This window comes from Gossypium raimondii, chromosome 8 (genome assembly GCF_025698545.1).
Source record: "Gossypium raimondii isolate GPD5lz chromosome 8, ASM2569854v1, whole genome shotgun sequence".
Lineage (NCBI taxonomy): Eukaryota > Viridiplantae > Streptophyta > Magnoliopsida > Malvales > Malvaceae > Gossypium > Gossypium raimondii.
Genome location: NC_068572.1, coordinates 44,471,787 through 44,498,565, shown reverse-complemented (window position 1 = coordinate 44,498,565; position 26,779 = coordinate 44,471,787). Strand labels below are relative to the sequence as shown.

At 31.9% G+C, this 26,779-nt stretch overlaps 2 protein-coding genes across 5 annotated transcripts; both read right to left on the bottom strand.

Annotated features, from left to right (window-relative positions):
• Window positions 1–2,652: 2,652 nt before the first annotated feature.
• Window positions 2,653–5,702, bottom strand: LOC105791573 (subtilisin-like protease SBT4.14). 2 transcript variants are annotated; one of them, XM_052634203.1, is made up of 10 exons: window positions 5,555–5,702; window positions 5,365–5,456; window positions 5,190–5,287; window positions 5,043–5,103; window positions 4,854–4,959; window positions 4,245–4,758; window positions 3,843–4,165; window positions 3,656–3,764; window positions 3,357–3,570; window positions 2,653–3,272 (listed from the first exon to the last, which is right to left on the bottom strand). In XM_052634203.1, exons 4-10 carry the CDS (start codon window positions 5,095–5,097, stop codon window positions 2,728–2,730), a joined length of 1,866 nt encoding a protein of 621 aa, XP_052490163.1. In that variant the 5' UTR covers window positions 5,098–5,103; window positions 5,190–5,287; window positions 5,365–5,456; window positions 5,555–5,702; the 3' UTR covers window positions 2,653–2,727. The 2 variants fall into 2 exon arrangements, with proteins under 2 accessions (XP_052490163.1, XP_012475140.1); XM_012619686.2 differs by having other exon boundaries at window positions 4,854–5,103.
• A 1,457-nt stretch (window positions 5,703–7,159) lies between these two features.
• On the bottom strand, window positions 7,160–15,355 carry LOC105791574 (agamous-like MADS-box protein MADS3). 3 transcript variants are annotated; one of them, XM_012619688.2, is made up of 8 exons: window positions 15,001–15,355; window positions 13,928–14,009; window positions 13,701–13,762; window positions 8,922–9,021; window positions 8,678–8,719; window positions 8,152–8,193; window positions 7,883–8,037; window positions 7,160–7,712 (listed from the first exon to the last, which is right to left on the bottom strand). In XM_012619688.2, the coding sequence occupies exons 1-8, from the start codon at window positions 15,180–15,182 to the stop codon at window positions 7,622–7,624; spliced, it is 756 nt and encodes a 251-aa protein (XP_012475142.1). In that variant the 5' UTR covers window positions 15,183–15,355; the 3' UTR covers window positions 7,160–7,621. The 3 variants fall into 3 exon arrangements, with proteins under 3 accessions (XP_012475142.1, XP_012475144.1, XP_052490164.1); XM_012619690.2 differs by having other exon boundaries at window positions 7,898–8,037; window positions 15,001–15,353; XM_052634204.1 differs by lacking the exon at window positions 8,152–8,193.
• Window positions 15,356–26,779: the final 11,424 nt, after the last annotated feature.

Here is a 26,779-nt window from a genome sequence, read left to right as displayed (position 1 = left end):
GTAAGTACTTCAAGAATTTTACTTTATTTAATTTTAATCAAGTATTACTTATGCTAAATAGTTAAATTGATTTGATATATTGAAATAATAGTAAAAGGACTAAATTGTAAAGTGTAAAAAAGTTTATGATTTAAATAAAGTATTAAGATAAAGAACTTAAATGATGTGTTAAGTGTTAGTGAATTAATTACAAAGTGATATTAAAGTGAAATTATAGTAAATAATGAATTTTCATGATGTTAAGGACTAAATTGTAACCCTTGAGAAACTTAAAATTAAAAATAATTGAAGTGAAATGCATAAAATCAGATATCTGAAGTAAGAAATTATTATGAATTATTTGATTAAAGTGTTATGTAATTGTGAAATTGAATGAAAAGTGAAGTTAGAAAGACAATTATAATAATTACTAGGTTTTTGTAATGTTAAGGACTAGATTGCAAAATAATTAGAAATAACTACAAGTATTAAAAATATAAGAAAGTTATTTCTAGTATAGGTATTCATTATGTTTTAATGTGTTCATTGAGTGAGAATAAAGAAGAAGTAATGGAAATGTTGTGAACTATGAAAAGAAAGTGATATGAATTATAGTATGTAAAGTGAAAATGTAATTAAGTAAAAAGTATAATGTTATGTACAACCAAATGATCTTAAGTTTGATAAATGAAAAAGTGTTAAATGTTGATATGATCATACGATTGATAATAAGTAGAATTTTGATTAAAACAGTTTTACACAACACCAATAGTTCAACTTTGAAAATTCACCAAAATTGTAAAGATCTAGTTGAAGGTTTAATTAAATACGAATTAAATATTATTGAGTATAGTTTAATATAAAAGAAATGGTGTAAGTAAAGGGATAGTAGATTACGAGATATATGAATTTTGTGAGACAATGTCAGAATGATTTTGGGTTCCCTATTTTGACTTTGAAAAATTAGTTCAAATTGTACAAAAATGTTTAGGAGATGAAATTTATATGCTTAAAATATTGACGATCCTACTTTTAAAGGAAACAAATAGAAACAATATATGAGTATCGTATCGAAAGATAATACATTTTAGTGAAGAAGGGTCAAAGTGCTTAACAATAGAACTAGGGAAAACTAAAACAATTTCTTGTATTAATTGGCACAATAAGAAATTCTGAAATTTTTATGATAAAAGGCCATTAAATCTAGATTCAAAACAACAAGCATACCTTAATTTGGAACATTGTAGACCAAATTATAAATAATTTAGTGATTGCTACTCAAGTGGACAATTTTACTAAAATTATGTAAATAGTAAAATTGAAATTAATGTTGCATATAGCATACAATATTAAAACCATAAATTCTCGTATAAATACATGTGCATAAAGGATGAGGAATGGAGAGAAGAAGGAGAAAAATAATAGAAGAGTTATAATGTTAAGAAATTGTTGCAAATGATGGATTTGCTAATATATAAGAGAAGTTTAAATGTATTGTTGAGGTACTAAGTGAGTGATTGTTATAAAATGAATTAAGAAAGTCTTATGATAAATTGATTGTTATATGTTAGCAACATGTTATGATATGTAGAAAGAGTAAATTATTTTTATAAGAGTAAGTCCTCTAAAGTAAAACTTCGATAATTATGTTAATTTTATAAACCTTGTTATCTTTGATTGAATAACATGTTATATTATGTGGACTTGATGTAAAATGAATTGGATTGGTTAAATTTTAATTTCTAAATAGGACTTTAGTGAAAAATCTTAAAAATTAAAAAAAATTTTGGAGACAGGGAGCATGTCGCGATGACGGAAAACCACGTCGAGACGATCATTCAATTCAGTGAAGTCAGTGAGTGACACCGCGACGTGGAACCCCCGACATTGCGACGTCACCTCAAAAATTGACAAAATTTTGCATTTCAGTCCTTGTTCGACCTTAGATTGTGTAGAAAGCTATTATAAACCATATAAGTCTCGGAAATGAACATGAAACATATAGGAAACATATATTGACCCAAATTTGATTATGTAGACACTTAAAATAAATTGAATTAGACTGTAGTTGCTCCGGTAACAAATGTAGCGTCCTGGTATTTGGATCAAACAATTGGATCAGGTATAAGGGTATTACATGAACGATTATTTTGTAACTTTTCATAATTAGACGACCAAAAAAAAAAAAAAACCTTGGTACTCTTAAAAAATTCATAAAATTATTAAAAAAATATATTAAAATTTTTATAAATCGGTTGAACTGATTCAATTGTTAATTTTTTTGTCTTGGTTTTGGTTTTCACTGAACCACAAATAATTTGGTCTATATCCGAGTTTATGCCACCGGTAGAACCACCAATCTGTCAGTCGGGTCCGGGTCAATAGCATAACATGTTCGCACTCCCTCCTTGCTTATATCTATTTTAGTTCGAATCTGTTTTAATGTTGATACAAGAACCTTTCAAGTTTGAGTTTTATCTTGTGTAAATATGGGTAGATTGGATTTTATTTTAGTTTAAATCTCATGTGAATTTTATCCAGATTTATTCTAATTTAGATCTGAGATTGTTTTGGTCATAGTTATGTTGCAATTCGTATACAAGAAGGTGAAAAAGATGAAGATGGAAGGTTAGCATTAAGACTCAAGTATACAAGCAAAACTGTGCAAACAAATTATATATAAACTGCCTTTCCTTTTATTAATTCTGCACTTGCTCCATCATTTCTTTCATATATGATTTACTATTTTTAGTCTGGGAGACTGTAAACAACAATAGGACTTCTCACAGTGTGATGAGTGGTTTTCCATACAAGTGAAGCCGATAGCACCCTGAATTTAGTGCTCAGCTCGGGTTTCGCTACCACCACCACCTTAAAACTCCGCTTCTGCAACAAACGAGTGAACAGGAGACTTGTTGGCCTAACCGTGATTTGCAGTTCTTTAGGAGCCTTAATGGTAGCATTGTACACAGATGGAGGACCTACATTGGTGACTCGTCTCTTGAAAACACCTACGGTCGGCTGTTGGCTGTTTTTCATGTTAAGCTGCATCGACGGGTAGTTAAGAGCATCATAGCCGAATCCAGGAAGCAATGAGGAGCAGTTTACGGATTTTGTGCCGATTAAATGTGCTATAGATGATCCACTGTAGCCTTCATGGCATAGGAATTGTACATAAGACATCTCATCAATGTCATAGACTAGGCCTGGGTTTATGGCTCTTGCAGGGTTCAATTGACCGGCACCGTAGGAAAACTCGGCATCCTTGTTCACCCTCTTGCTCATCGGTTTTGCTACAAAGAGTATTCATATATTGCAAATAAGAGTATAAGGGATGATAGATATATTGCAAATAAGAATGATATTAATGTCATTACCGGTGGTCATGATTGCAGATTTGATGGCGGCTGGTGTCCAAGTTGGATGAAACGATTTTACATAGGCTGCAACACCTGCAACATGAGGGCAGGCCATCGAAGTGCCGGACATGAGAGTGAATTTTGAACGTTGGGTGTCGCCTTTGAGCCCTGTTAGCGACTTTACAAGAGTGTAAGCTGCCAATATGTCGACGCCAGGGGCTGCAATATCAGGCTACACCAGGGTACACACAGAGGCCATTAGTTTTGATATTAAGCACTCGATGATCAATGGAAACGGTAGAATTCAAAGCTTATACCTTGAGAATACGGTGCGAGCCGGGATTTGGACCCCGAGACGAAAACGAAGCAACAGATGGAGCAGGAATCTTGACTTCCTCAGACTTGTATACCACTGCTGTAGGTGATCTGCCAATTTTCATTTGATAGCTTCAGCATTTATCATTATCAAAAAATCATGGAACAAAATTAATATAATCATATAACCTTGTGGAATGTATATAATTTTGTATAGTTTCACCAACAGTTGAGTTCACCATGGTCGCTGGTGCCATAAAAATTTGTGCAGTGTCAAGGTATTTTTCACTTTCAACAATGGTGCCTATGCCTCCAATTCCTTTAACAACAGAATCAACACCCCATTGACTTAGTGTGCAATAAACAAGCCTTCCTTTCACCTTGCTGGGATCCAATGTGTTATCGAAACAGAACCTTGCGTTTTCCTTGCTTTCGGAGTTCATCGCAACATCGGCCCCACTGACAACGGGGTAAAGACCTTCCTTTGACTCGAATGTGTTGATTCCAATTCCCTGCTTATGTATATGCACTTCAAGGAAGTGTTCAGAAAACAATTTAAGAACATATCTTTAAATGATATATCGAACTTACCTGAAAACTTTTTCCATTACCCAACTTGACTGTGCTCATGAACTGTCGGTCGATGCCACTCGCTGCTACAGTAAGAAGCCATGGGGAATAGTTAGAAACCGAACTCAAACTTGGACCGTCATTCCCAGCAGAAGTCACGGTAACGATTCCCTTCTTCAGGGCATGAAATGCACCAACTGATATAGAATCGGTCACGAAATCTTGAGTTCCCCCGCCGATCGATATCGATATAATGTCCATTCCATCGCTGGTAGCATCGTCCAATGCAGCAAGAATATCCATATCAGCACACCCTGAACTGGCCCAGCACACTTTGTACATTGCTATCCTAGCTGATGGCACCGCACCACGAGCTGTCCCCTTGGCTAGCCCGTAAAGATTTGCATCTCGAACCAGGTTGCCTGCTAGTGTCGATGAAGTGTGCGTGCCATGGCCATCCATGTCTATTGGTGATAAAATGTCGGCAGGGTCGGGGTTGCCATCAAGCTTGTAGTATTTAGCTCCTATAATCTTGCTTTAGAATGAACAGCCAACATTAAACCCATAAGTTTAAACATTACCAATAAATTATCAAACCAGTTAAGTTCAAGAGGACTCATTGCTTTTTACTTGTTGCAGCCTGAGAAATTCATGAAACGACCGCACGTTCCCTTCCATTTTGAGGGCGGTGGACCAAATCCTTCATCCTTAAAGCTCTCGGACTGCGGAGTAATTCCTGTATCAAGTAGACCCACAATTATGTTCCTCTCAAACTTCAAATTTCTTTTAGCTGTTAGAGGAAGTCCAATGAAGTCCCACGATTTCGTCGTGTGTAGCTTCCGATATCGGTTTGGAAACACCGATGCCACTTCATCCAGACCTAAACATTTCAATAAATCAGGTTAATCCAATCATATGTTAAAGAAATGGAAATTAAATGAACAAAATAAGAAAGAATTAGAGTACCCTTCAACATTTCAGCCTCATTTTCAGATAGCTTGGCAGCAAAGGCATTGAAGCTCTTGGTGTAGCTATAAACAATGGACTCTTTGGCACCATGTTCACTGTTCAAAAGCTCCATTAAAAAACCAGGAAACTCAAACTATGTGAGTCAAATGCATCAAAATACAATGCAACTTACCTTCCTTTGACAGAGGAAAGAAGGCCTATGTGTTTTTGAACTGCAGATTGCTTGCTCAATGGACTATCTCCCAAGTAAACAATGTAAAAATTCTGTTCACATTTAATAATAACTAATAATTACTCCCATAAAACTATATAACATAAAATTAATAATTATTTAGATAAACGAAAAAAAGGGGGAAATGCACCTTTGTTTCTTCTCCGTGTGCAACAATATTCAAAACAATCAGAATGAAAAGAAAACCCAGTTTCCTCATGCTAAATGCTAACATGTTCATGTTTTTTTTAGCTTTCATTAAAGCTGTAGCAACATGCTTTTATATTGAGAACAAAGTTTTAAGGCCATTAATAATAAAATTGCTAATGGATCAGCAAAACTTATACTTCACTTCTTGAGCTCAGCAATTGGTTTTTTTTTTAAATGGCTATGGAATGGGAGGAGACTTAAAAGAAAGATAAACAAAAATTTGTGTTGAAATATGTGGGGCTTGTCAACGTCACATTTAGTTTGAGATTTGCTTGTTTTGTTGCAAGAGGGGCTCCAATGTTTTCCTACATGTTCCATGTTTTGCAATGCTTCAAGTGGGAATTATAGCTCTATAATTATAAGGAAAGCTTAATTTATTATCTCTAAGATTTAAACATGAATTCTTTCACTAAAAGTGTAATGTATTTTATCGAGAAAAATGAATTGTTTTTTAATTTAAATCGTGTTTAAGTTGAGAAGTTGCTTGAAAACAAAGGACAAAATCACAATCAAAGAACCCTTTTGCCTTGGTGTCCAATTCAAGCAATTAAAGCTTCTAAAATTAATAGGACAGAAACTTTAAGCTTGCTAAATGGATTGTTTAACTCGAAATCACTTTGCTTAGCTTATGTTACAATGTTTCTTAACCTCTCCATTTAAATATTTGTACATATCAATCAATGATATTATTATTTTGTTGCTATTCAGCTGACCAACACAAATGTTAATCTTGATCAGTTAAATAAGACTTAAGTTTACTCTCTATTTATCAAGTTATCAGAATAAAATAACGCACTAACAGTACTTCAATAATAGAGGAATTCATTATTCATCAAATCTTCTTATTGAGTTTGTGAGATTAATATTAATGTTTGTACTAACCATGCATAATTTCATACATTATGTAATATTTTAATTAATTATTATATTTGTTTTTAAAAGGTTTTCAATGAAGCCAATCTTGCATACCCATTGTTTTTTTATTTAATTCCTTTAAAATGTTGGTTTGAATTGTTCGAAATGTTTGGTTGCGAACATCGCATGAATTAGGACTACGCTCAATAGGCATCATTGTTGTTGCAACAAGCAATGATGTTTAAGTTAAATCGGATTGATTGGACCGAGAACGATTGGGGTATTAGTCTAGCAATAAATATTAGATCAGTTGACTCAAGAACTAGTATGGACCGATTGAATTGAGCTAAAAAAACAAATGAACATAAAATTTTAATATTTTTTTTATAATTTTATAATAATTTATTTAATCAAATTAATCGAAAAAATGAACCAATAATCTGATCAATTCAACTTAAAGAAGATGTAGATTTAAGCTCGTTCTTCTTTCTATTTAAAGATTAAGTAAAGATTATGGATGTTAGAAATTTAAATTAAATTATTAATTTTTAAAAGGGATGAAAACCAAACCTGATTATTTCATTGGAGAGGGCTCAAGGCCTACCCTTTCAATTCGTCCCTTCTATTGAGAGAGGTCTAAAAATGGTGAAGCCTAGCCCTTGAACTTTTCTTTGATTGTAACAATATACAATTTATCTTCAACAAGAATATATTTTAAGCCATCTTTAAATCCAATTCCAAAGGAGGATTTATGGCTAGAAATATATACAGTTGTTACTATTACTATTATTATAAAGCCAAAGGAAGATTAAACTTTCTGTACAACAAGCCCTAGATATAAAGCCACCCAACTTACTGATGTGGTAGCAAAAAGATGATTTAAAAAAAAATAACTTAGAAATAGAGATCTACAAGACCAAATTGAAAAACATATAGGGGCTACAATTAGGCTACAGAATAATATTGAAGGCTAAAATATAACAGTAACAAGGTAAATATATCTAATGTCCCAGTTAGAGAAGGAATGCTCCCTTAAGATCCAAGCATTTCTTTATTTTGTACACTTTGAGCAGCGTCTATATGTATATGTTGGCAACATTACACAATATATATATATATATATATATATGTGTGATTTTGAGCTGTAGAGGGCTCAAATGACCCATCCATGGATGAAATTGGTCTCACCAGCCATGCTTCTGGGGACTGAGGATCCTTCAGCTTCAACATAATGGTGGTGGTACCTAATACAAACACCACCAACATTCACGTTTTAATAATCAATTAAAGGGACCTATGAAAGCAATTTAAGACTCAAACAAACACTAAATTTATACCTTAAACTTTGCTAAGGAGATTGTAGCTTGATACTATACCAAAAAAGAACAAAAAAAAGTGCACGAGAAATATATACGTGTAATGATTGTACCCTATCTGTAAAACAGGTTCATGGTCACATTCCATAGGGTTGGGGTGAGAAGGAAGCAGCGGAAAGTGGCTATTTTCAGCTGTTGTGCAACAACTCCATAAGCCTTGGCTTGTTTTCTGGTTTTGTCCTTCCCCATCAAGCTGAAATTAAGGCCAAATATACACAAATATTTTTATATTTATGGTTTATTGTAGTTATTTTCAACAGAATATTAAAAGCATATTGTTCATGGTGTAGTAATCATGGTTATTAACCTTGATTTTCAACTGTTTGTTAAGCTCTCCAAGCTGACGCTTCTGCCAGAAATTCCACATACATATAAATGGTGTAATAACCAAAAGAAATAGTTGTTTAACTTGTGTTTAACAATAATACATTTACTGTGACATACATGAACACAAATATCAAAGATTGGTATTAAAAGAAATAAAGAATTCAAACATCATATCTTCTTTAATTGGCAAAAGTTTAGAATGTTAAATTAATGATACTTAGATAATAAATTCTCAAGAAATTCATCTTAAATTAAAAAATTGGTGTATTATTCGAGAAAGGCATCAAAACTATTAATTTCTTTTTATTTTACTCGTAAAGTGTATATCATCCTATAAAAATGTTTCACAGGTTCACAATCTTATTCACTAATACTATATTTTTGGTAAAATAAGAAAAGTAATAGTTTTTATCACTCTTTAAAAATTTAATTACAGAATTAGTATATAGTTTAAAGACCAGTTTTGCATTTAACCCTTCAAAATGATCAATCATACTTAAAAGTACCTTTTTCCGGAGATCTTCCATTTGTTCCATCATAATCTGAGTCTGCAGTTACGGAAAACAAACAGAAGCATACATCAGATGCATTCGTGTATATATATATATATCATTTAAGAGCTGGTTAACGAAAACCAAAGAACAAGATTTTAAAAGACTGTAAAAACTGATATTTGTCAGACATGGATTCAAAGAAATAAAAGACAAAGAAGTTGTTTAACTAAAGAGACATGGAGGTAACATCATATACCTTCCTTTGTCTAGCCAGTACAAGAGTTCCTTCAAGCTGCTTCTCAAGGTTTTGCAGCTCTTTCAGATTCAATGGTCCAAGATCATCTCCAAGCAAATGCCTGATATTAATTGCACCTAATTATGAAGTCAAATCCACATTTAAAATCGGCTAAGGCCAGTTTAGCAATTCTCAAAAATACTTTTGGGACAAAAAGTACTTTTGAAATAAAAACATTGTTAAATAAAATACTTTTTAACTTTTTAAAACAGTTTTTGTAACATTAAAATCAAAAAATTTTAATTTTTACTCAAAAATACTTTTTAACTTAAAAATATTTTTAAGAAATAATACTAAACTGACACCAAGTATTCTTAAGTATATAGATAAGGTGGCAAAGAAATTAGCTTGCAAGGTGGAGAACAAGCTGTCAAGAAGCAAGGTGACAACTTTATATTTGTTTCAAGTTGACTAAGCATTAAAGTGGCATGAGTTTAAGCATTATCCATAATAAATGGGTAAGTTTGACAGCAAATTAAGTGAGCTAAGTCGGTTTAAATAAGCCTATAAATATGTAAATATAGTGTGTATGAAAAATATAAGTGGAATGAGTAAAGAGTGAAAGAAACTAGCAGCAGAAATATAATTTGTATATTTTTCTTTTATATATTTGTAAGTAATAAAAATAGTTTGATTTTGAGTATCCATTAGGTTTCCAACAAGTGATATCAAAGTTAGGTTTGTATTGAAATTATAATGGCAAACATGATTCAACCACAAATCTCGAAATTAACAAAAAAAAATTATGATAATTGGAGCATCCAAGTGCAGACTCGATTCTAAAGATTATTGGGATGTAATCGAAGAAGGATATGTCAAGCTCGAAAATGCAGCTGCCGAAGCGACTTTAACAAACAAAGAGAAGAGAGCATTGAAAGAAGTTTGTAAAAAATATAAGAGAGCATTGTTCTTTATTTTCCAAGGTGTTATGAATCAGCATTTGAAAAAAATTTAGATGCAAAGACATCAAAGGAAGCATGGGGAATGCAAAAATTCCTTCAAGGAGCCAAAAAGGCCAAAAAGTATGCTCAAAGTCGAATCTGAGATGTTATAAATGAAAGTTTCAGAAAGTATTGATGATTATATCACCTAAGTGAAACCGGTGGTAAATGAAATGAAAAGGAATGGAGAAACTCTTAAGTGAAACCGGTGGTAAATGAAATGAAAAGGAATGGAGAAACTCTTGATGATGTAAGAGTAATGGAAAAAAATTTGTGGTCATTAACATGCAAATTTGATTATGTGATTGTTGCCATCGAAGAATCAAAAGATTTGTCACAAATATCTATTGACGAACTTGTGGCTTCCCTCCAAACCCATGAGCATAAAATGAAGCAAAATGATGATACTGAAAATTTGAAGCAAGTCTTGCAAATCAAGCTGTCCTTTAATGAAGTGGAGCTAGCAATAGTATTAGACAAGATACAAGCAACCGTAGAGGATATAAAGGCGAAAATAGAGGTGAATGAGACAATCAATCATATGGTGGAGACCAAACAAGTGAAGAGTATCAAACGCCAAGTCTTGGACGAGGAGTTTGAGGCAGAGGTAAAGGTAAAGACAAATTTCAACAAGGAAATAAATCTCAAATACAATGTTATAATTGCAAAAAATATGATTATTTTAGTTATGAATGTAGATCAACTCCCAAGGTGGAGGAGAGAAATCATGTAGCAGCAACTAAAGAAGAAGAAAATGTGAAATCTAATGTATTCCTCACTTAAAAGAAAATGAAAAATCAAATAAAAATATTTGATATTTTGATAATTGTGCCAGCAATCACATGTGTGGCCAAAAAGATTTATTTTCATAGTTGGATAAGTAACATTTGATCATTAATCACACACCAAGGTAAAAGGTAAAGGCAAAGGCAAAGTTACAATTATACAAAAGAACGAAGAGAAGAAGTATATATCAGATGTTTATTACATACCAACTTTGAAAAGTAACATTATCAGCCTTGGACAACTTCAAGAAAAAGGATATGAAGTACATATGAAGGATCACACACTTGCCCTAAAACATAAGAGTGGTGAATTAATTCTTCAAGTTTATATGACACGTAATTGTCTATTCACTATTGATATTGAATTTGGAGAAGTGAAATGTATGAAGAATGCAATCAAAGATGGTTGTGGCATTTAAGGTTCGGACATTTTGGATTTTTTGGCTTGAAGCTATTGTCAAAAGAAAAGATGGTAAATGGATTGCCAAAAATTAATCCTTCTGATCAATTGTGTGAAGCTTGCATTCAAGGAAAACAACACAGACAAAATTTTAAAGTTGGAAATTCTTGACGAGCTAGGAGACTATTGGAGATTGTGCATTCCGACATAACAAGTCCTTTTGATATACCATAACTAGGCGGAAACAAGTACTATCTTACTTTTATTAATGATTTTAGTAGAAAAAGTTGGATATATCTTCTTGAAACAAAATCAGAAGCACTTGATAAGTTTATCGAGCTCAAAGCTCTGATAGAAAAACAAAGTAGACATTATATTAAGATACTCATATCTGATAGAGGAGGTAAGTATACTTCAAAGCTATTTGAAAGCTTCTACAAGGAGCACAGAATCATTCACCAGTTGACAATTGCGTACATGCCACAACAAAATGGAGTTGCTGAAAGAAAAAATCGCACTATTTGATATGATAAGAAGTATGGTTAAAGGTAAGCATTTACCAAGAATCTTCTGGGCTGAAGCTGTTCAATGTGCTATTTATTTGTTGAACTGATGTCCAACAAAAGGTGTGAAATATAATACACCAAATGAAGCCTACAACAATGAAAAGCCAGGAGTTGGACATCTCAAGATTTTTGGATGTATCACATATGCTAATGTTCCTGACCAGACAAGAAGAAGCTTGATAACAAATGAGAGAAATGTATTTTCATTGGTTATGAAAAAAGAAGCAAAGCATATAAGTTATACAACCTTCTCACCAAGAAAGTTATTATTTTAAAAGATGTTGAATTCGATGAAGCTGATTATTTGAGGTGGAGAGAAGAAGAAAAGAAAATTGAAGGATTATTTTTTAGTGATGACAAAGACGATGACTTCATCAATCAAGATGAACAAGGTGATGATCAAAACCCTCCACCAAGTCCTCCTACAACATTGTCATCATCAATCAACAATAGTACCAACAACTCAGAGGAAACACCTGCAAGAATATGTAGTTGAATACTTTATGTGAACTAAAGCAAACCTCGAGAGCATGGAGCACAATAAGACATTTATTTTGTTCAAACAACCACCTAGATATAGCAAGCAAGGATCAGAAGATAGTTTATCATTTGAAGAAAACTTTATGTGAACTAAAGCAACCCTTAAGAGCATGTAACACAGGAATAGCTGAATACTTTCAAAAGAACGAGTTCATGAAAAGTCTACGCGAGCACGCCTTATATATGAAAAAATGGAGTTGGTGACATCATGATCGTGTGCTTATACGTGGATGATATGATTTTCACGGGAAACAATTCAAGTATGTTCAATAACTTGAAAGCTATGACTAAAGAATTTGAAATGACAGATATTGGTGAAATGTCATCCTTTCTTGGAATCGAAGTGAAACAAATGAAAGAATATTTATGAAGTATGCAGAACAAATTTTAAGTAAATTCAGAATGAAAGATTGTAAGCCGGTAGCCACACCAGTAGAACCAAGCATGAAATTAAGTGTTGATTCATCTAGAGAGCTGATAAATCCAACGTTGTTTGAAAGTATCGTTGTACTTGACTATCACACAACCAAATATCATGAACGTAGTGAGATTAGTTAGTAGATACATGGAGAAGCCAAAACAAGACCACTTGATTAAATATTCAGATAGTGATTATGGTGGTGACTTGGATGATTGCAAAAGCACATCCGAATATTTATTCCATATTGGCTCCGCAATATTTTTATGGTCATCGAAAAAGCAACAAATAGTAGTCCTCTCAACATGTGAAGTAGAATACATGGCTATTACATGTGCACATGTCAAGCAATTTGGTTGAAGAATATTTTAGGCGCATGATCTATTATATAAGAAGATTCAATTACAATTTCAGTTGACAACAAGTCCACAATCTCTCTTACAAAGAATTCGATGTTTCATAGTCAAAACAAGTATATCAATATAAAATATCATTTTATTTGAGAACAAAAGAAGAATAAAATTGTGGAATTAATTTACTACATAACGAAAGTTTAATTGACAAACATTTTTACGAAACTATTAAAAGCGGACGTATTCCATGAACTCAAAGAAAAATTTGAAATGAAAGCTCGGTTTGAGGAGTGTTGAAGTCAAATCGACTTTTAAGTCAGACTAAGTATGTAGGTAAGGAAATTAGCTTGCCAGATGGATAGCAAGCTGTCAAGAAATTAACCTGCAACTTGACAAAACAAGCCAAGTGGCAACTTTATATTTGTTTCGAGTTGACATGAGTTTAAGCATTATCCATAATAAATGGATAAGTTTGACAGTAAATTAAGTGGGCTCAGTGGGTTTAACTAAGGCTATAAATATGTAAGTATAGTGTGTATGAAACATTTAAGTGGCGTGAGTAAAGAGTGAAAGAAATTAGCCGCAGCTAGTGATTAAAAATATATATTTGTAAGTTTCTCTTTTATATATTTGTGAACAATAAAATTAGTTTGATTTTAATTATCCAGCAATTAATAATATAATGTCTTTGTTAAATAGTAAAACTGATTTTTTAACTCAGAAACGACATGCAAGACCTTTGAGTGCGTTCAAGTGCTTCATATTTTGCCTTCAACTTGATTATCTCTTGGTACCAACTCTGCATTGATAAGCAAAGCCAAAGCATCTAAGAAATTACATGAAAAAAGGCTGATATAGTCAAACACAAAACCTGCATAGTTACAAGCCTAACAAGACAAACGAACATTTATATAATTTGTAATGTTGCAGAAGCAAACTAGAAGAAGGTTTGTTTGTAATTAACCTGTGTTTCATGTTCAGGGATGTTGTGTTGAGGTTGAGGAGTAAAGCAGCATTGTTGGTATCGCTCAAGGGTCTTGGTCATACTGAAAAAAACAAAAATAAAAGTGGATTATTAACCTATATAAAACACGTACAGTAATTCGTTAATGCTGCAGCTCTAAAGGTTTTCTTATTTTTTGAGCATAATCCACAATACCAGTAAAACTTGGATTGAGGTGGAAATTTTACTGTAAACCTTTTAAATGGTCTCCAAGAACCATTGACAAAACCAAAAGCAAAATGAATGTTCTATGAAAAATGGGTGTGCTTGATTTTATGTCAGCCTTTTACAAACCTCCGTATAGAACATTAATATCATTGCTGTAAGAAAATAAAACAAGAATCATTGAAAAAAAAAGGAGATCATAGGATTAAAAGACAAAAAAAAGAAAAGAAAAAAAAGAGGATCTTTCATTGGTACCGTCTTCTTTTTCCATGGAGATGAGAAAGGGGAAACCCTAGATTTTGCACTGTGGTTGAGAAGACAAAACACCAGTTTACTGACGGGGTTCTGAAACAGCCATCGAAATCCCTGAGTTGGGGGCCTTTCTTGTTTCAGCTTTGAGGTGAAAAGTACACGAGTTCTGTGGCACTGATCAGTGAAAGCAAAAAACATTCACAAGCCCAAAGAGTTAAAAAGACCCAGTTTATGATCCAAAAAGGAAGGGTCTTTTCCTTTCGGGGGTTTTTTTTTTTTTTTTGCAAATGAGATGAAACGTGTCGATCTTTCATTGATCAAAAGAAATTCAGTTTCCCCAAAAACATGAATCCACAAAAGCAAAGGGAAAAATCATGACCTGTCCACCCACAAAGAACCATAAAAATGAAAGAGAGAGTTGCAGGTCTGATGTTTGTGAACAAGCATTCCTTTTGCAGACACTTCAGAGTTTTTTTTCATGGAGCTTATACGAAAAACCAGGGAAAACAAGTAGGGAAAGTTTATGTAAATGACCCAGAAAACTTGACCAAAAAACCATGAAAATTAATGAGAAAGGAACGTGTGAAATATATATATATATAAACCTATATATGTACCCTGAGCTGCCAAACTCGTAGAGCTTGCCACGATTAGAGAAGATGATAAGGGCAACCTCAGCATCACAAAGCACTGAAAGCTCATACGCTTTCTTCAGCAACCCATTTCTTCTCTTGGAGAAGGTCACCTGTCTGTTGATCTTGTTTTCTATCCGCTTCAGCTCCACTCTTCCTCTCCCCATTTCTCTCTTCTTCTTTTTTTTTTTCAACTCTCTTGTGTTTGAACAATCTAAACACTTAATATACTATATTTGTCGATTATCAAATAGGGTTCTTTGGAGAGATGAAAGTTTAAATGTATATTAAGCAGAAGGGAAGGCTTCAGTGGATGGTTTTTACAACAAAAATGGAAACTACATAGTGTTTCTTCCATTTTGGGTTTATATATTTATTATGTTTTCGGATTTAATTTTTTGCAATTATTCTCTCTCTCTCTCTCTGTGCACGCCTAGGTTTTGACCTTAGTTATTGGTTGGTACGAAATGTGTGAGTTAATTAATTTCTTTAGAAGAAAGTGTAGGTTTATTTTTTCGTTCGCTTCTATCAATATAGAATATACAATATTCTCTGTCTTTTATATTCCTCCTTTCATGATTTTTGAGTAAAATAAATTCAATTTTTACAATTATTTTTAAAAATAAAAATTAAGAAGATAAAAATATTCAATTAAAATTGATTTGAAACACTAAAAAACATAAAACTTATTTTTCTTTTCAAATAAAATTTTTCCCTTCATAGCGTCTCTTTTTAACACTTATTAAATCTTTTTTCTCATCATATGATACATTGACATTAGACCTGTCCATGGGCCGGGCCGGGTCGGGCCCACAAAAATTTCAGCCCGTTTACTAGGCCCGGGCCCGGCCCGAAATATGGGCCTGAGATTTTGCCCATGCCCGGCCCGAAGAAAAAACATGGGGCCCGAGCTCGGCCCGGCCCAGCCCGTTTTTAATTAAAATTAAAATTAAAATTAAAATTATTTTTTTAATAAAATTAAAACTAATTGTTATTAAAATTAATTGTTAGTAAAATTATCAAATTATTAATTGTTGTAATAAAATCTAACATTTGATTAGTAAATTTATCAAATTATTAATTGTATTAATTGTATTAATTGTTGTAATAAAATCTAACATTTGATTAGTAAATTTATCAAATTATTAATTGTATTAATTGTATTAATTGTTGTAATAAAATCTAACATTTGATTAGTAAATTTATCAAATTATTAATTGTATTAATTGTATTAATTGTTGTAACAAAATCTAACATTTGATTAGTAAAACAAACTTGATGTTTTATTATTATTATTTTGTAACACTAGTTAAGGAAATGAAAGTAAATAAACTTAAAATAAAAAACTATTATATTTTAAAAATAAAAAATATATATTTAATATTTTTCGGGCCGGGCCGGGCCGGGTCCGGGCCAAAAAAATCTTGCCCGAGGCCTGGCCCATTTTTTAAACGGGCCTAAAATTTTGCCCAAGCCCATATTTCGGGCGGGCCGTCGGGCCGGGCCGCCCGGCCCATGGACAGGTCTAATTGACATTTGTGTTTTTTTACTCTTAAAACTTATTGATGTTCACTCTTTGACCCATAAAGTTGATTGAATGATTTCTTTGATTCTTTAATCTTGTTTCCTCCTAAATAAGTTTACTAGCAATTTATCATATCCCACTTGGTTAATTGTGAAATCAATATAAAATGCATTTAAAGAGAATAATCAACCGCCATCTCAAACTCTTTAGCATTGCTACAATATTAGTTATCTCGATAATATGTTCTTGCACTTTCTTAGATCCATCAAACTTCATGTCGTGCATTGTGTCATTAAAGTGCTAGCAAGTGACTTGTCCACGCACTAGAAATATTTTTTTGACAAACATAAGATATTCTTATGTATTTTCAATTTGTAAAATTGTGGTTTTAATATTGTTGGTATTAGTTGTTCACAAAAATATAAGGTTTAATCTATTTAATTGTTACATTAGTAATAGCAACAATATAAGGTTTGATCTCTTTCAATTTGTGTAATTGTGGTTTTAATGTTGTTGGTATTAGTTATTTGCAAAAATAAAAGGTTCAATGTAGTTAACCGTTACATTATGGTACAACTTCTCTTCCTCACTGTTTAAGTCAGTAATAACAACAATTTAGTAATAATTAATGTCAAGACAAAATCCAAAGCATCTAAATGAAACTTAACTTGTTCACTCCATAAATTTAATCCATTAAATAAAACAACAAATGAGGTTAGCAAATGAAAAGAAATAGCTTCAAAATAATGTACAAAACAATACATAAATGCTCAAAATATTATTCGAAAAACATATAATCAAGTAAATCTTAGTTCTCCTTTAAATAGATATTACAATACTATCATAAATAAATGTTACTAACTTTAATGGACAAATAAATAATTTTCATCAAATATATATCCAACAAAAATATTAAATTGTCTTTATAATTTTCGCTAACAAAAATTCACATTTGAAAAAATTTTAAACTTCTAATGACTAATGAGCAGAGAAAATCAATTTATTCATTTTAAGCATTTCATTAATTACATGAATATTGACAAATTTTCAAGTTAATGAATTAGTTTACAAATATGAAAACTTTCAAATTGACCATTTTGGTGGTCGACAAATTATATATCACATAGATATTAATGTAGTGTTTGGAAAGTCACCTTAGATTTGAGTGTAATTGTTTGTAATTACATAAATGTGGCATGTTTTTGTAACAATTGTAATTTGTGAGTCCTATTGAATATAGTGTAATTGGACCACACCAATTACGCTCTCTAATTCTTACTGAAAATTAAAAATTGGAACAATTATGTAGGCAACTGCAAGATATTTTCAATTACCATGATTTAAGTTTATGAAACTATTTTTATAAAAGTTTATAAAAGTTATTTATATACAATAATAGTGATATATTAAAAATAAAATTCTATATTTATTATTGGATAAAAATGCTTTGATATTTGACACATCAAGTCCAAATATTTAACACAATTTTTTTTACCTAATAGCAAATTAAGTTTACGAAGCCTATATTATTCATGCATTGACACGATTTGGGTACCTTAGCATAAGGTTGTAAAAGCTATTCAACGTTTTATAAAAACTTTTCTATAAATTCTATATTATTATTTTTAGATTATAAAAAGGTCATAAAGTTGGTTTATTATTGAATACCATAATATAAATCAACCGCAAATTAACTTTATTATAATCAAAAGATTACCTAGTTAATTTGTGCCTCAGATTTTAAAGTACTAAGTGATGTTTGAAAGAGATCCCAAATTAAGTTAAGAATTTCAAGTGGTAATCCATTAATACTATCATCATCACCTTGTTGTTATTTATTTTATTTTCCTTATAAATTATTCAAATTGTTACATGTTATTTGTAAGAAAATATTATGTAGTATATGATGGTTATGCAAATAAAAATAAAGTTTTTTTAAAACATTTCATTGGGTACAATACTATTTGAAAGAATGGAGCTAGACACAGCACCAAAAATAGCTTGCAAATAGAGGTAATCATGGGACGGGCCCAGAAAAAAATTTAAGCCCGTTTTTTAGGCTCGGGCCGAATCGGGCCTGGCTTGAAATATGGACCTAAAAATTTGTCCAAGCCCGGCCCGAGAAAAAATTCCTAGGCCCGGCCTGGCCCTTTTTTTTTAGTAACCACCAAAATTGTATAAAAAACATGCAAAATAAAATTAACCAACCAAAATATCCATACATTAACCAATCAACATATTTAATTTCATAACAAAATATAAATTGTAAGCTAAATTAAATTTTCAACAATTAGAAAGGAAGGTATCCTAAAAAGCAACCGAAGAAATATCGTCCTTATCGTCCTTCTTGTAACCAATTTCTAACATGAAATAAGAATAAATAATTAGATAATCAAATTGATAAAAAATAATATAAAATTACAACAATAAAACGAGAATAATAATTACCTGTTGAAAATCCCTTAGCTCGCATCCAATCATCCGAGCAAACAACGGCTTGAATCGTTTTTGGCTTAAGTGAACTCCTCAAAGGTGTGATAACTTTCTTACCCATGCTAAAAGTCGATTCAGAAGCTACAGTCGATATTGGAATTGCCAAAATATCATGAGCCAATAATGAAAGCTCACTGTATTGAACTGAACTTTTGCTCCAATAATCTAAAACATCTATTTGACTATTCAACTCAAGCTCTGGTTCTTCCAAATAAATGTCCAACTGTGACTTTTCACTCCTAGTGCTAGATTCATTTAAATACCGTTTATAATCATCACTCTCATCAAAATATCCCAAAAAATCAGCACTATTAACATTGTGTTCATCCAAACCAGAATCAACAAGATTTTTATACGAAACATTAGAACTTCCAGCCAAAGAGGAAGACGTGGATTTGGATTTCTTAACATACTCGTCAAACAAGAGTCTAAGATTGCTAAGAATGGTCCCAACAAAATCTGAAGCATGAATACCATAGATTGTAGTAAAGCAATACTACACATAATTTAACTTGTAACGAGGATCTAAAATTGCAGCACATGACAATATCAATGAATACTCAGCCCAATACTTATTAAATTTCTCTTGCATTTGCTTAACCATTGGAGTTAAAAACGAATAAGGACCTTTAACTGTATCAAGCAAGACCTTGTGAACCTTCCAAACCCCTCTAAAATAAAGATTAGCCGTTGGATAATTAGAATCAGAAAAAAAACAAGTCACATCATAAAAGACTTTTAAAAAATTGCAAAGAATAGCAACATTTCTCCACTCCTCGTTAGAAAGTGCAAACATTTAATAATCTTTATCCCGTTGGCCCCAATAATCTAGCACATCTTTATAGTAAAGAGAAGATTGAAGCATCAAATAAGTAGAATTCCATCTCACACACACATCTTGACGCAACTTTTTGGTCACATTCAACTGAAAAGTTTTGTCGGCCACATCATAAAATCTTTTCCTACGAATTCCTGACTTTTTTATGTACTTAATTCCATTTTGAATCTTACCAACAACATCATCAGCAAGTTCCAAACCAGCTTTAACTGTAAGATTCAATATATGTGCATAACATCTAACTTGAAAAAAAGCACTATCATACAAAATAGCTCGGCTTGCACGAAAGCAATTTTTAAGACAAGAAACCATAACATCATTATAAGAAGCATTATCCAAAGTGATGTTAAAAATTTTCTTATCTATACCGCATTGAGATAAACATAAAACAAGTTCATCCGCTATGTTCAAACCATCATACGGAGGAAATAAAGCTCTAAACCTTATGATTCTCTTTTGTAGCTTCCAATCTTTGTCAACCCAATGAGCAGTAATGCAAAAATATTCATCATTAGTATGCTCCGAGTTCCAATTATCAGAAGTTAGACAAATTAAACCAGGTGCTTTAGCCAACTCTTCTTTAACACGATCTCTCTCTTTTGCATAATACATTAGGACATCCCTAGCACTTGTATGTCTACTTATATTATTAAAATTAGGACTAGCAATTCTCATCATGTATCTAAATCTCGGTTCTTCAACTGTCCTAAATGAATGCTTGCCACATACAAGAAAGTAAAAATAGCTTGACGACACTCATCAGCATCAAACTTGTAGTTTTTTATAGATGGAACACCTCTTGGTGATGGTTGAGTGGCTATGGTGTATTGCGTGATGTCCTTATTAACTTTTTTAAATGAGAGGTTCCACTAGAAGATTTAGCAGAGAAGATAGTCTTACAGTGATTACATTGTGCCTTCAATTCATTTTTGTTCTCGCATTCAAGTTTTGTCATTTCATCCCACACCTTTGAAGTGGTAGACTTTGGACATTTGAGAGCACTTTCATACTCATTAAACCCATCGTCCACAGGTATATGAGTGTTCGAACTAGCCATAGTCATAAAAACTCAAGTCCTGAAATCCAAAAATAATCTTATGACACCACATAATATAAAAATAGTCATAATTCGAATATACCAATATATTTATAAAAATATATAAATGGCTTTAATAATATAATATAAAAAATATATATCTATTAAAAAATTTTGGTACAGAATCACGCTTCATAAACTACTATTCATAATAAAGTTATTGTTTAAAACAACATTAGTATGGAAATTAAAAGCAAACCTTGCCCATCTTGATATTTCCTTGTTGATTTGCAATCTCGACCTCGACTCTTCCTCCTTATAGGAAACATTTTTAACCCTCCTGATATCCTCTAAAGGTCTGTGTCTCCAATCGAGCTTATCCTATTTTTACTAATCATTCTCACCAACCAACCGCTCTTCTTAGCATGAATGAGAGCTTCACTTATTTAGAAGTTTGATTTTTTTTTTGATATGTTTTGATAATTTGTATTATTTTTATCATGCATGTAGTTTATGGAAAAAAAAAAGAAAAAGAAAAAGAAAAAAAGAAGAGACAAATATGATGAGAAATCTAATGTATAATTACTCACTTTTAGGTCTATCTTAGGTTCTCACTTACATTTTGTTTTGATTTCTTTATTATCTTTCATTATTTTAAACCAAAATCCAAATACTCAACATAAAGTCTTGTCAAGTAACCATCAAAACCCTATATTATATAAATTTTTTTAAAATAATAAAAAATCAATGTTGACACTTGACAATAAGGTGTTACTTAAAACAAAATTTTTAATTATTTGAATATTTAATTTCAAACTCTATTATTGCAATTGTGATGTGTGAATTTTAATTTTATCATGTGTTTATGTTATTATTTTTTTATTTTTATTGATTATATTTTGTACTAATTTAAATTTATTTTATTATTTACCGTTGTAAATATATTATATTTGAAATATTAAAAAGAAGAAGAAGAAAGAAAGCCAATCTTCAACGTGTATGACTATGGCTAAAATTCAAATATTAATTGAGTCGAACTTGAGTATAAATAATATATTAATTCTCGATAAAATAATCTTATTTTAGAAGAATATCTAAAATTCAATCGCGTTAAATATTAAATTTGAGAAATAATATAAAAATATATTATGGACATTTTTAATAAAAGGTGGTACATAAAATGATTATTTTAATTCGATATTTAAAGTTTAACATCTCCTTTTAGGGCTAATTTCATCTAGAATTCAATTAAATGAAAAGTACATGCTTTATAAAAATAAATCAATCAATTTTAATCTATAAACAAATATTTCTATGATCATTCATCTGCTAAGAACACATAGATAGACTTCTTTACCTTGAATGAAATTCAAACTGCATTATAATAAAAGAAAATCAAATCAAAGTAAATTAAATTCTAAAAAGAAACTGTAAATGAAAGCTTACGGGAAAGGAAGCTAAGGTAAGCCAAATCGATTTCAATGTCGCTTGTTTCTGCAATAAAACAAAGTAAAAACAAAAAAGATGAGATTAAATGAAGAAACTAAGCTTGTGATCTCAGTAAACATTATAATAAATTCATTCAACTCGAATCCCATGAAATTTCAAAATCCCATGCAATTTCATTTCCAGATATAAACATATAAACAAACGATTTGCCGCTTAATTATTCAAAAACCCATTAAGTAAGTAACGATTGTAAGTAAAATATTTGGTCTAACGCCTTTAACCGTCACATGAGAGAAGAGATCAAGAGCCTCATTTAGTGATCCCTTCTTACGAAGACAGTCAATGACAGTGTTATATGCTACAATATTGGGCGCAAAACCTCTTTCTTCCATCATTCTTAGAAACCTAACAGCTCGATCAGTATTCCCAGACCCGGTTTTACACAACCCATTAAGTATTGTACTTTAAACAATTAAATTAAGTTGACAACCTTTTTCAACCATTTCATCAAACAATTTCACAGCCTGAGAAATCTTACTTTGCCTACAAAGCCCATTAATCAAAGTGGTCAAAGTTACAACACTAGGCTCAACCCCTAACTTCAGCATTTTCCCCAAAACAGAAAACCCAAAATTAATATGACCTAATTGACAAAAGCAATTAATCAAGATGCTCAAAGAATAAACATTATGGGTAACTCCTAATAATTCCATCTGGCTACACATAAAAACAAAAGTGGCATAATGTTTCATTCTAACAATGGCTCCAAATAATAGAGTGAATTCCAACTCTTCTTATCAACCATAGCTCTTCGAGCCTTCTCTAGTAAGATATCAGAAAAGGAAGAAAACTTATAATACCAGTCCTGCATAAAGACTCTTTCCACCGCTCGAACGAAGGTTAAAAACAAAATATAGATTCGATTTTAGACTAGGGGAACTATGCTACATCCCCGAAGGGATATCCTAAGAATTAGCTATAAATCCCTACTTCTATTAAAAGTTCATCAGAAAAAGGGCATGTCTGCAACGTCTCCAGTTTTCTCCGGGCGAGGGCCCGAACCTCTGATAAGTTTATATAAATAAGTTTGAAATAGAGCTTCATTTACCTTAAATACGACTGCTCTAACCTCTGATGAAGGACCGGAGGTGGATCGGTGGAGGTGAACCTTGATTTTGGAATTGGGAAAAAAAGGGAGGAGGCCGCACGTCTGAGTTAGGGATTTTGGATACCTGGAAGTGAAACAAAGTTAAAAACAATTAAACAAAGTTACAAAAATTAGTAAATTTTAAAAATAAAAAATATTAAATTAATATATAAATCAAGTCGGGCCGGGCCGGGCTCGGGTAAAAAACTGGCCTTATTTTTTGCCCAAACCCATATTTCGGGCCTATATTTTACTCAAATTCTCCCATTTTTTGGGTGGGCCGTCGGGACGGGCCGAGTAGCCCGGCCCATGATCACTTCTACTTGCAAACTCTTTAACTGAGACATTCAAAAGTTTGAAATGTGATTGAGATAACATTTGTTGTTCTAAAAAAAATCATATTAATAAAGCCACTTTAGTATAGTCTAAAAAGACAATGTTGGATTGTGCTCGCATATTGCATATACGTCATAACTTCATTCGTAGGTTAAATCGAGATGATCCATACTTTGAAGAGTATATGAAAGAAATTGATCAAATACTAATAGATGTTACAAAAGAAATAGTCCAACAAATATGGTATGCTAGAGCAATTTGATTAAATTGTATATGATTATTTTTATTTTTATTTTTATTACACATGATGATTCGATTTTGATTTTTGTTACTTGTTTAGAAATTTTTAATTGATATTTTTATAGTAATTAATATTTTTAAAATATTAAATTATTTTAAAATATTAAATTATATAGTTGTGTAATTACAATTTGTACAACCAAACACGACATAGAGAATTACGTTGTAATTACTATCAGCCAAACACATTTAGGTAGTGTTTGGAAAGTCACCTATTAATTGGATTTGAGTGTAATTGCTTATAATACACAATGATGTCATGTTTGGATAATCATTATAATTGATGGGTCTTACGGAATTGGGTGTAATTGGAGTACCCCGATTACACTTTCCAATTCTTACTGGAAGAGAAGGTGAGAATTAGAGTAACTACATAGGTAATTACACCTAAATCCAATTACCCTATAGCTTTCCAAACACTCATATATGATTTAACTTTAAAAAATTATTTTTTATACAACTTATAACAATTATGTTATAAGTATGAACATGTATGAATGTTTGAGATGATTATAGTTAAATTTTTTAAAATTATATTATAAATCCTAAAAATATATTATAAAAATATTTTGTGTATTTTATAAAGTTAAAATAGAAAATATATTATTTAAATACTAAAAATAAAAAATTTATGGTAAAAATATTATAAAAAATAAGTTACGTTTTATAATATACTTTTTTTTAAATTTGTATGGTCAAAAGTATGAACATAACTTACTTACATGTTCATGTTATGTATTATAAAAATAATAATATACTTATTTATAAAAAAATTATATTTTTCCATAACTTATTTATAAAAAATAACTTTCTAAAGTTACGACAATAAATTATATTATGTATCAAAAGTGTTATAAAAGTTATTGGACACTTTATAAAAACCTTTTTTATAAAGATTATATATCATAAATTTTATAGTATTTTAACCTAATTTAAGTATTACATAAAAGATTATAACTTAGTATAAGTCTTTCTCTAAATTAAGTTTATATAAGTTCTTATGATCAAAGCTACAAACTATTTGCACCATGAACCTAATGTGATAGATGTTAATTATGCAAATACAAAAGGTTCTCTTGCACCATATGGGGTATGATGCCATTTGAGAGAATAAAGCCTAGCACAAGCACTAGAGAAGGCTCATAAACTCTTTAATTTGGTACATTCATAACTTCTTAATGTGATTAGGAAGACATTTATTGTTTTAAAAAATATTTCTCATACTAACATCACCTCATAAAACTTTGTTTTGAGTTGCTTCCGCTTTATTTTCGGTGCCTTAAGAGAATTTATTTCGAGAATTCTACTTTGCGAGAGTTAGGTTGACTTAGGTGGATTTGAACCCAAGCAAGGATTGCGAGACTAAACTTCTAGCCCTATGACAGTTGGTATCCAAGCTAAGGTTTTGAAGGCGCCGTTCGAGATGACAAAAGGAGTAGAAGATCAAATTGAGCTTATGGAGACCCGTGAGAGGTCTAGGAAAGCTAGCCAATCGAGGGACATGCTGTCGACTTTGGAAGTTCGAGTGGTCAATCTCGAGGAGTCCATGAGGGACACGAGGGAGACACTCAAAGAAGTCGAGAGATGCACCGATGAGTTGGACTCAATGAAGGTACAACTCAAGGACTTTGTGTTGGAGTCTCTCGGTTCCACTTTGGACAAGTTGATGGTAATGGATGTACTCTCGAGGTCATGGTGATGACCTTGAAGGAAGAGATTATGGAGCTCAAGGGGGAGCTCACGATTTACAAGGCTATTCTAGGTAGTGGGATGTTAACTTCAAGATCGAAGCAACGTAAAATGGATGTCCCAAAATCAAAAGAGTTCAAGGGGATGAGGTCCGTGAGGGACGTGGACAACTTTCTTTGGAGATTGGAATAATACTTCTATGTGATGGGCATTGAGGATGATGTCACTAAGTTAAACATTGCTTCAATCTATTTTATTGATGTTTCTTTTTTGAGGTGGCGTTGTAGGTCTGTGGGTGAGGAATGTGGTGGGATCACAATTAGGATTTGGGAGGAGTACCAAAAAGAATTGAAGAAGCAATTTTACCCACAATATATCGAGGAGGTGGCTCGGGTAAAGTTACACCAGCTTACACAACAAGGTACTATTCAGGGGTTTGTTAAAGACTTTAGTGAGTTGATGCTCCAAATATCTGACTTAAGCGATAAAGAAACATCTTATTGGTTTAAGGATGTGTAGAGTCCGTTGTTGAGTTTGGTTCGAGGAAAGACAAATTTGAGTCTTTCAAGCCCAAGGAGATGGGCAATGATGGGGGAGACCATGAGGAAGAATGAGACAAAAATAACAACGGTGGAAATGGTAAGAATGGTGGTAGTAAGGGACCAAAAAATGGGAAGTGGAAACTTAACAAGAAAAAGGGGCTAGTAAAATGTTTCCTTTGTGATGGTTTGCATATGGTGAGAGACTGTTAAAAGAAAATTGCATTTTTTGACATCGACAGGGATGATGAGCCAAATAAAGCATCAATAAGGGTTAGTTTGATCGTGAGTTGTGTTGAAGCTAAAAAGGTCAAAGAGAGTGGTAAGAAACAAGTGAAGTGCTTCTTATGTAGTTGTATACATAGGATGCGAGATTGTCCAAAATAATATAAGCTGTCCGCGATCAGTAAAG

Bases quoted from the DNA above. Each gene is read 5' to 3' on its own strand.
- LOC105791573 (XM_012619686.2), bottom strand. From the start codon at position 5,662: ATGAAAGCTAAAAAAAACATGAACATGTTAGCATTTAGCATGAGGAAA. The intron at 5,104-5,189 runs GTACTCTAATTC...TGAAATGTTTAG, and splicing joins TGAGGCTGAAATGTTGAAGG to GTCTGGATGAAGTGGCATCG. The intron at 4,166-4,244 runs GTAAGTTCGATA...ATACATAAGCAG, and splicing joins GTAATGGAAAAAGTTTTCAG to GGAATTGGAATCAACACATT.
- LOC105791574 (XM_012619688.2), bottom strand. From the start codon at position 15,182: ATGGGGAGAGGAAGAGTGGAGCTGAAGCGGATAGAAAACAAGATCAAC. The intron at 13,763-13,927 runs GTTAATTACAAA...TTATCAATGCAG, and splicing joins TCCCTGAACATGAAACACAG to AGTTGGTACCAAGAGATAAT. The intron at 8,194-8,677 runs GTACTTTTAAGT...AATTTCTGGCAG, and splicing joins TGGAAGATCTCCGGAAAAAG to AAGCGTCAGCTTGGAGAGCT.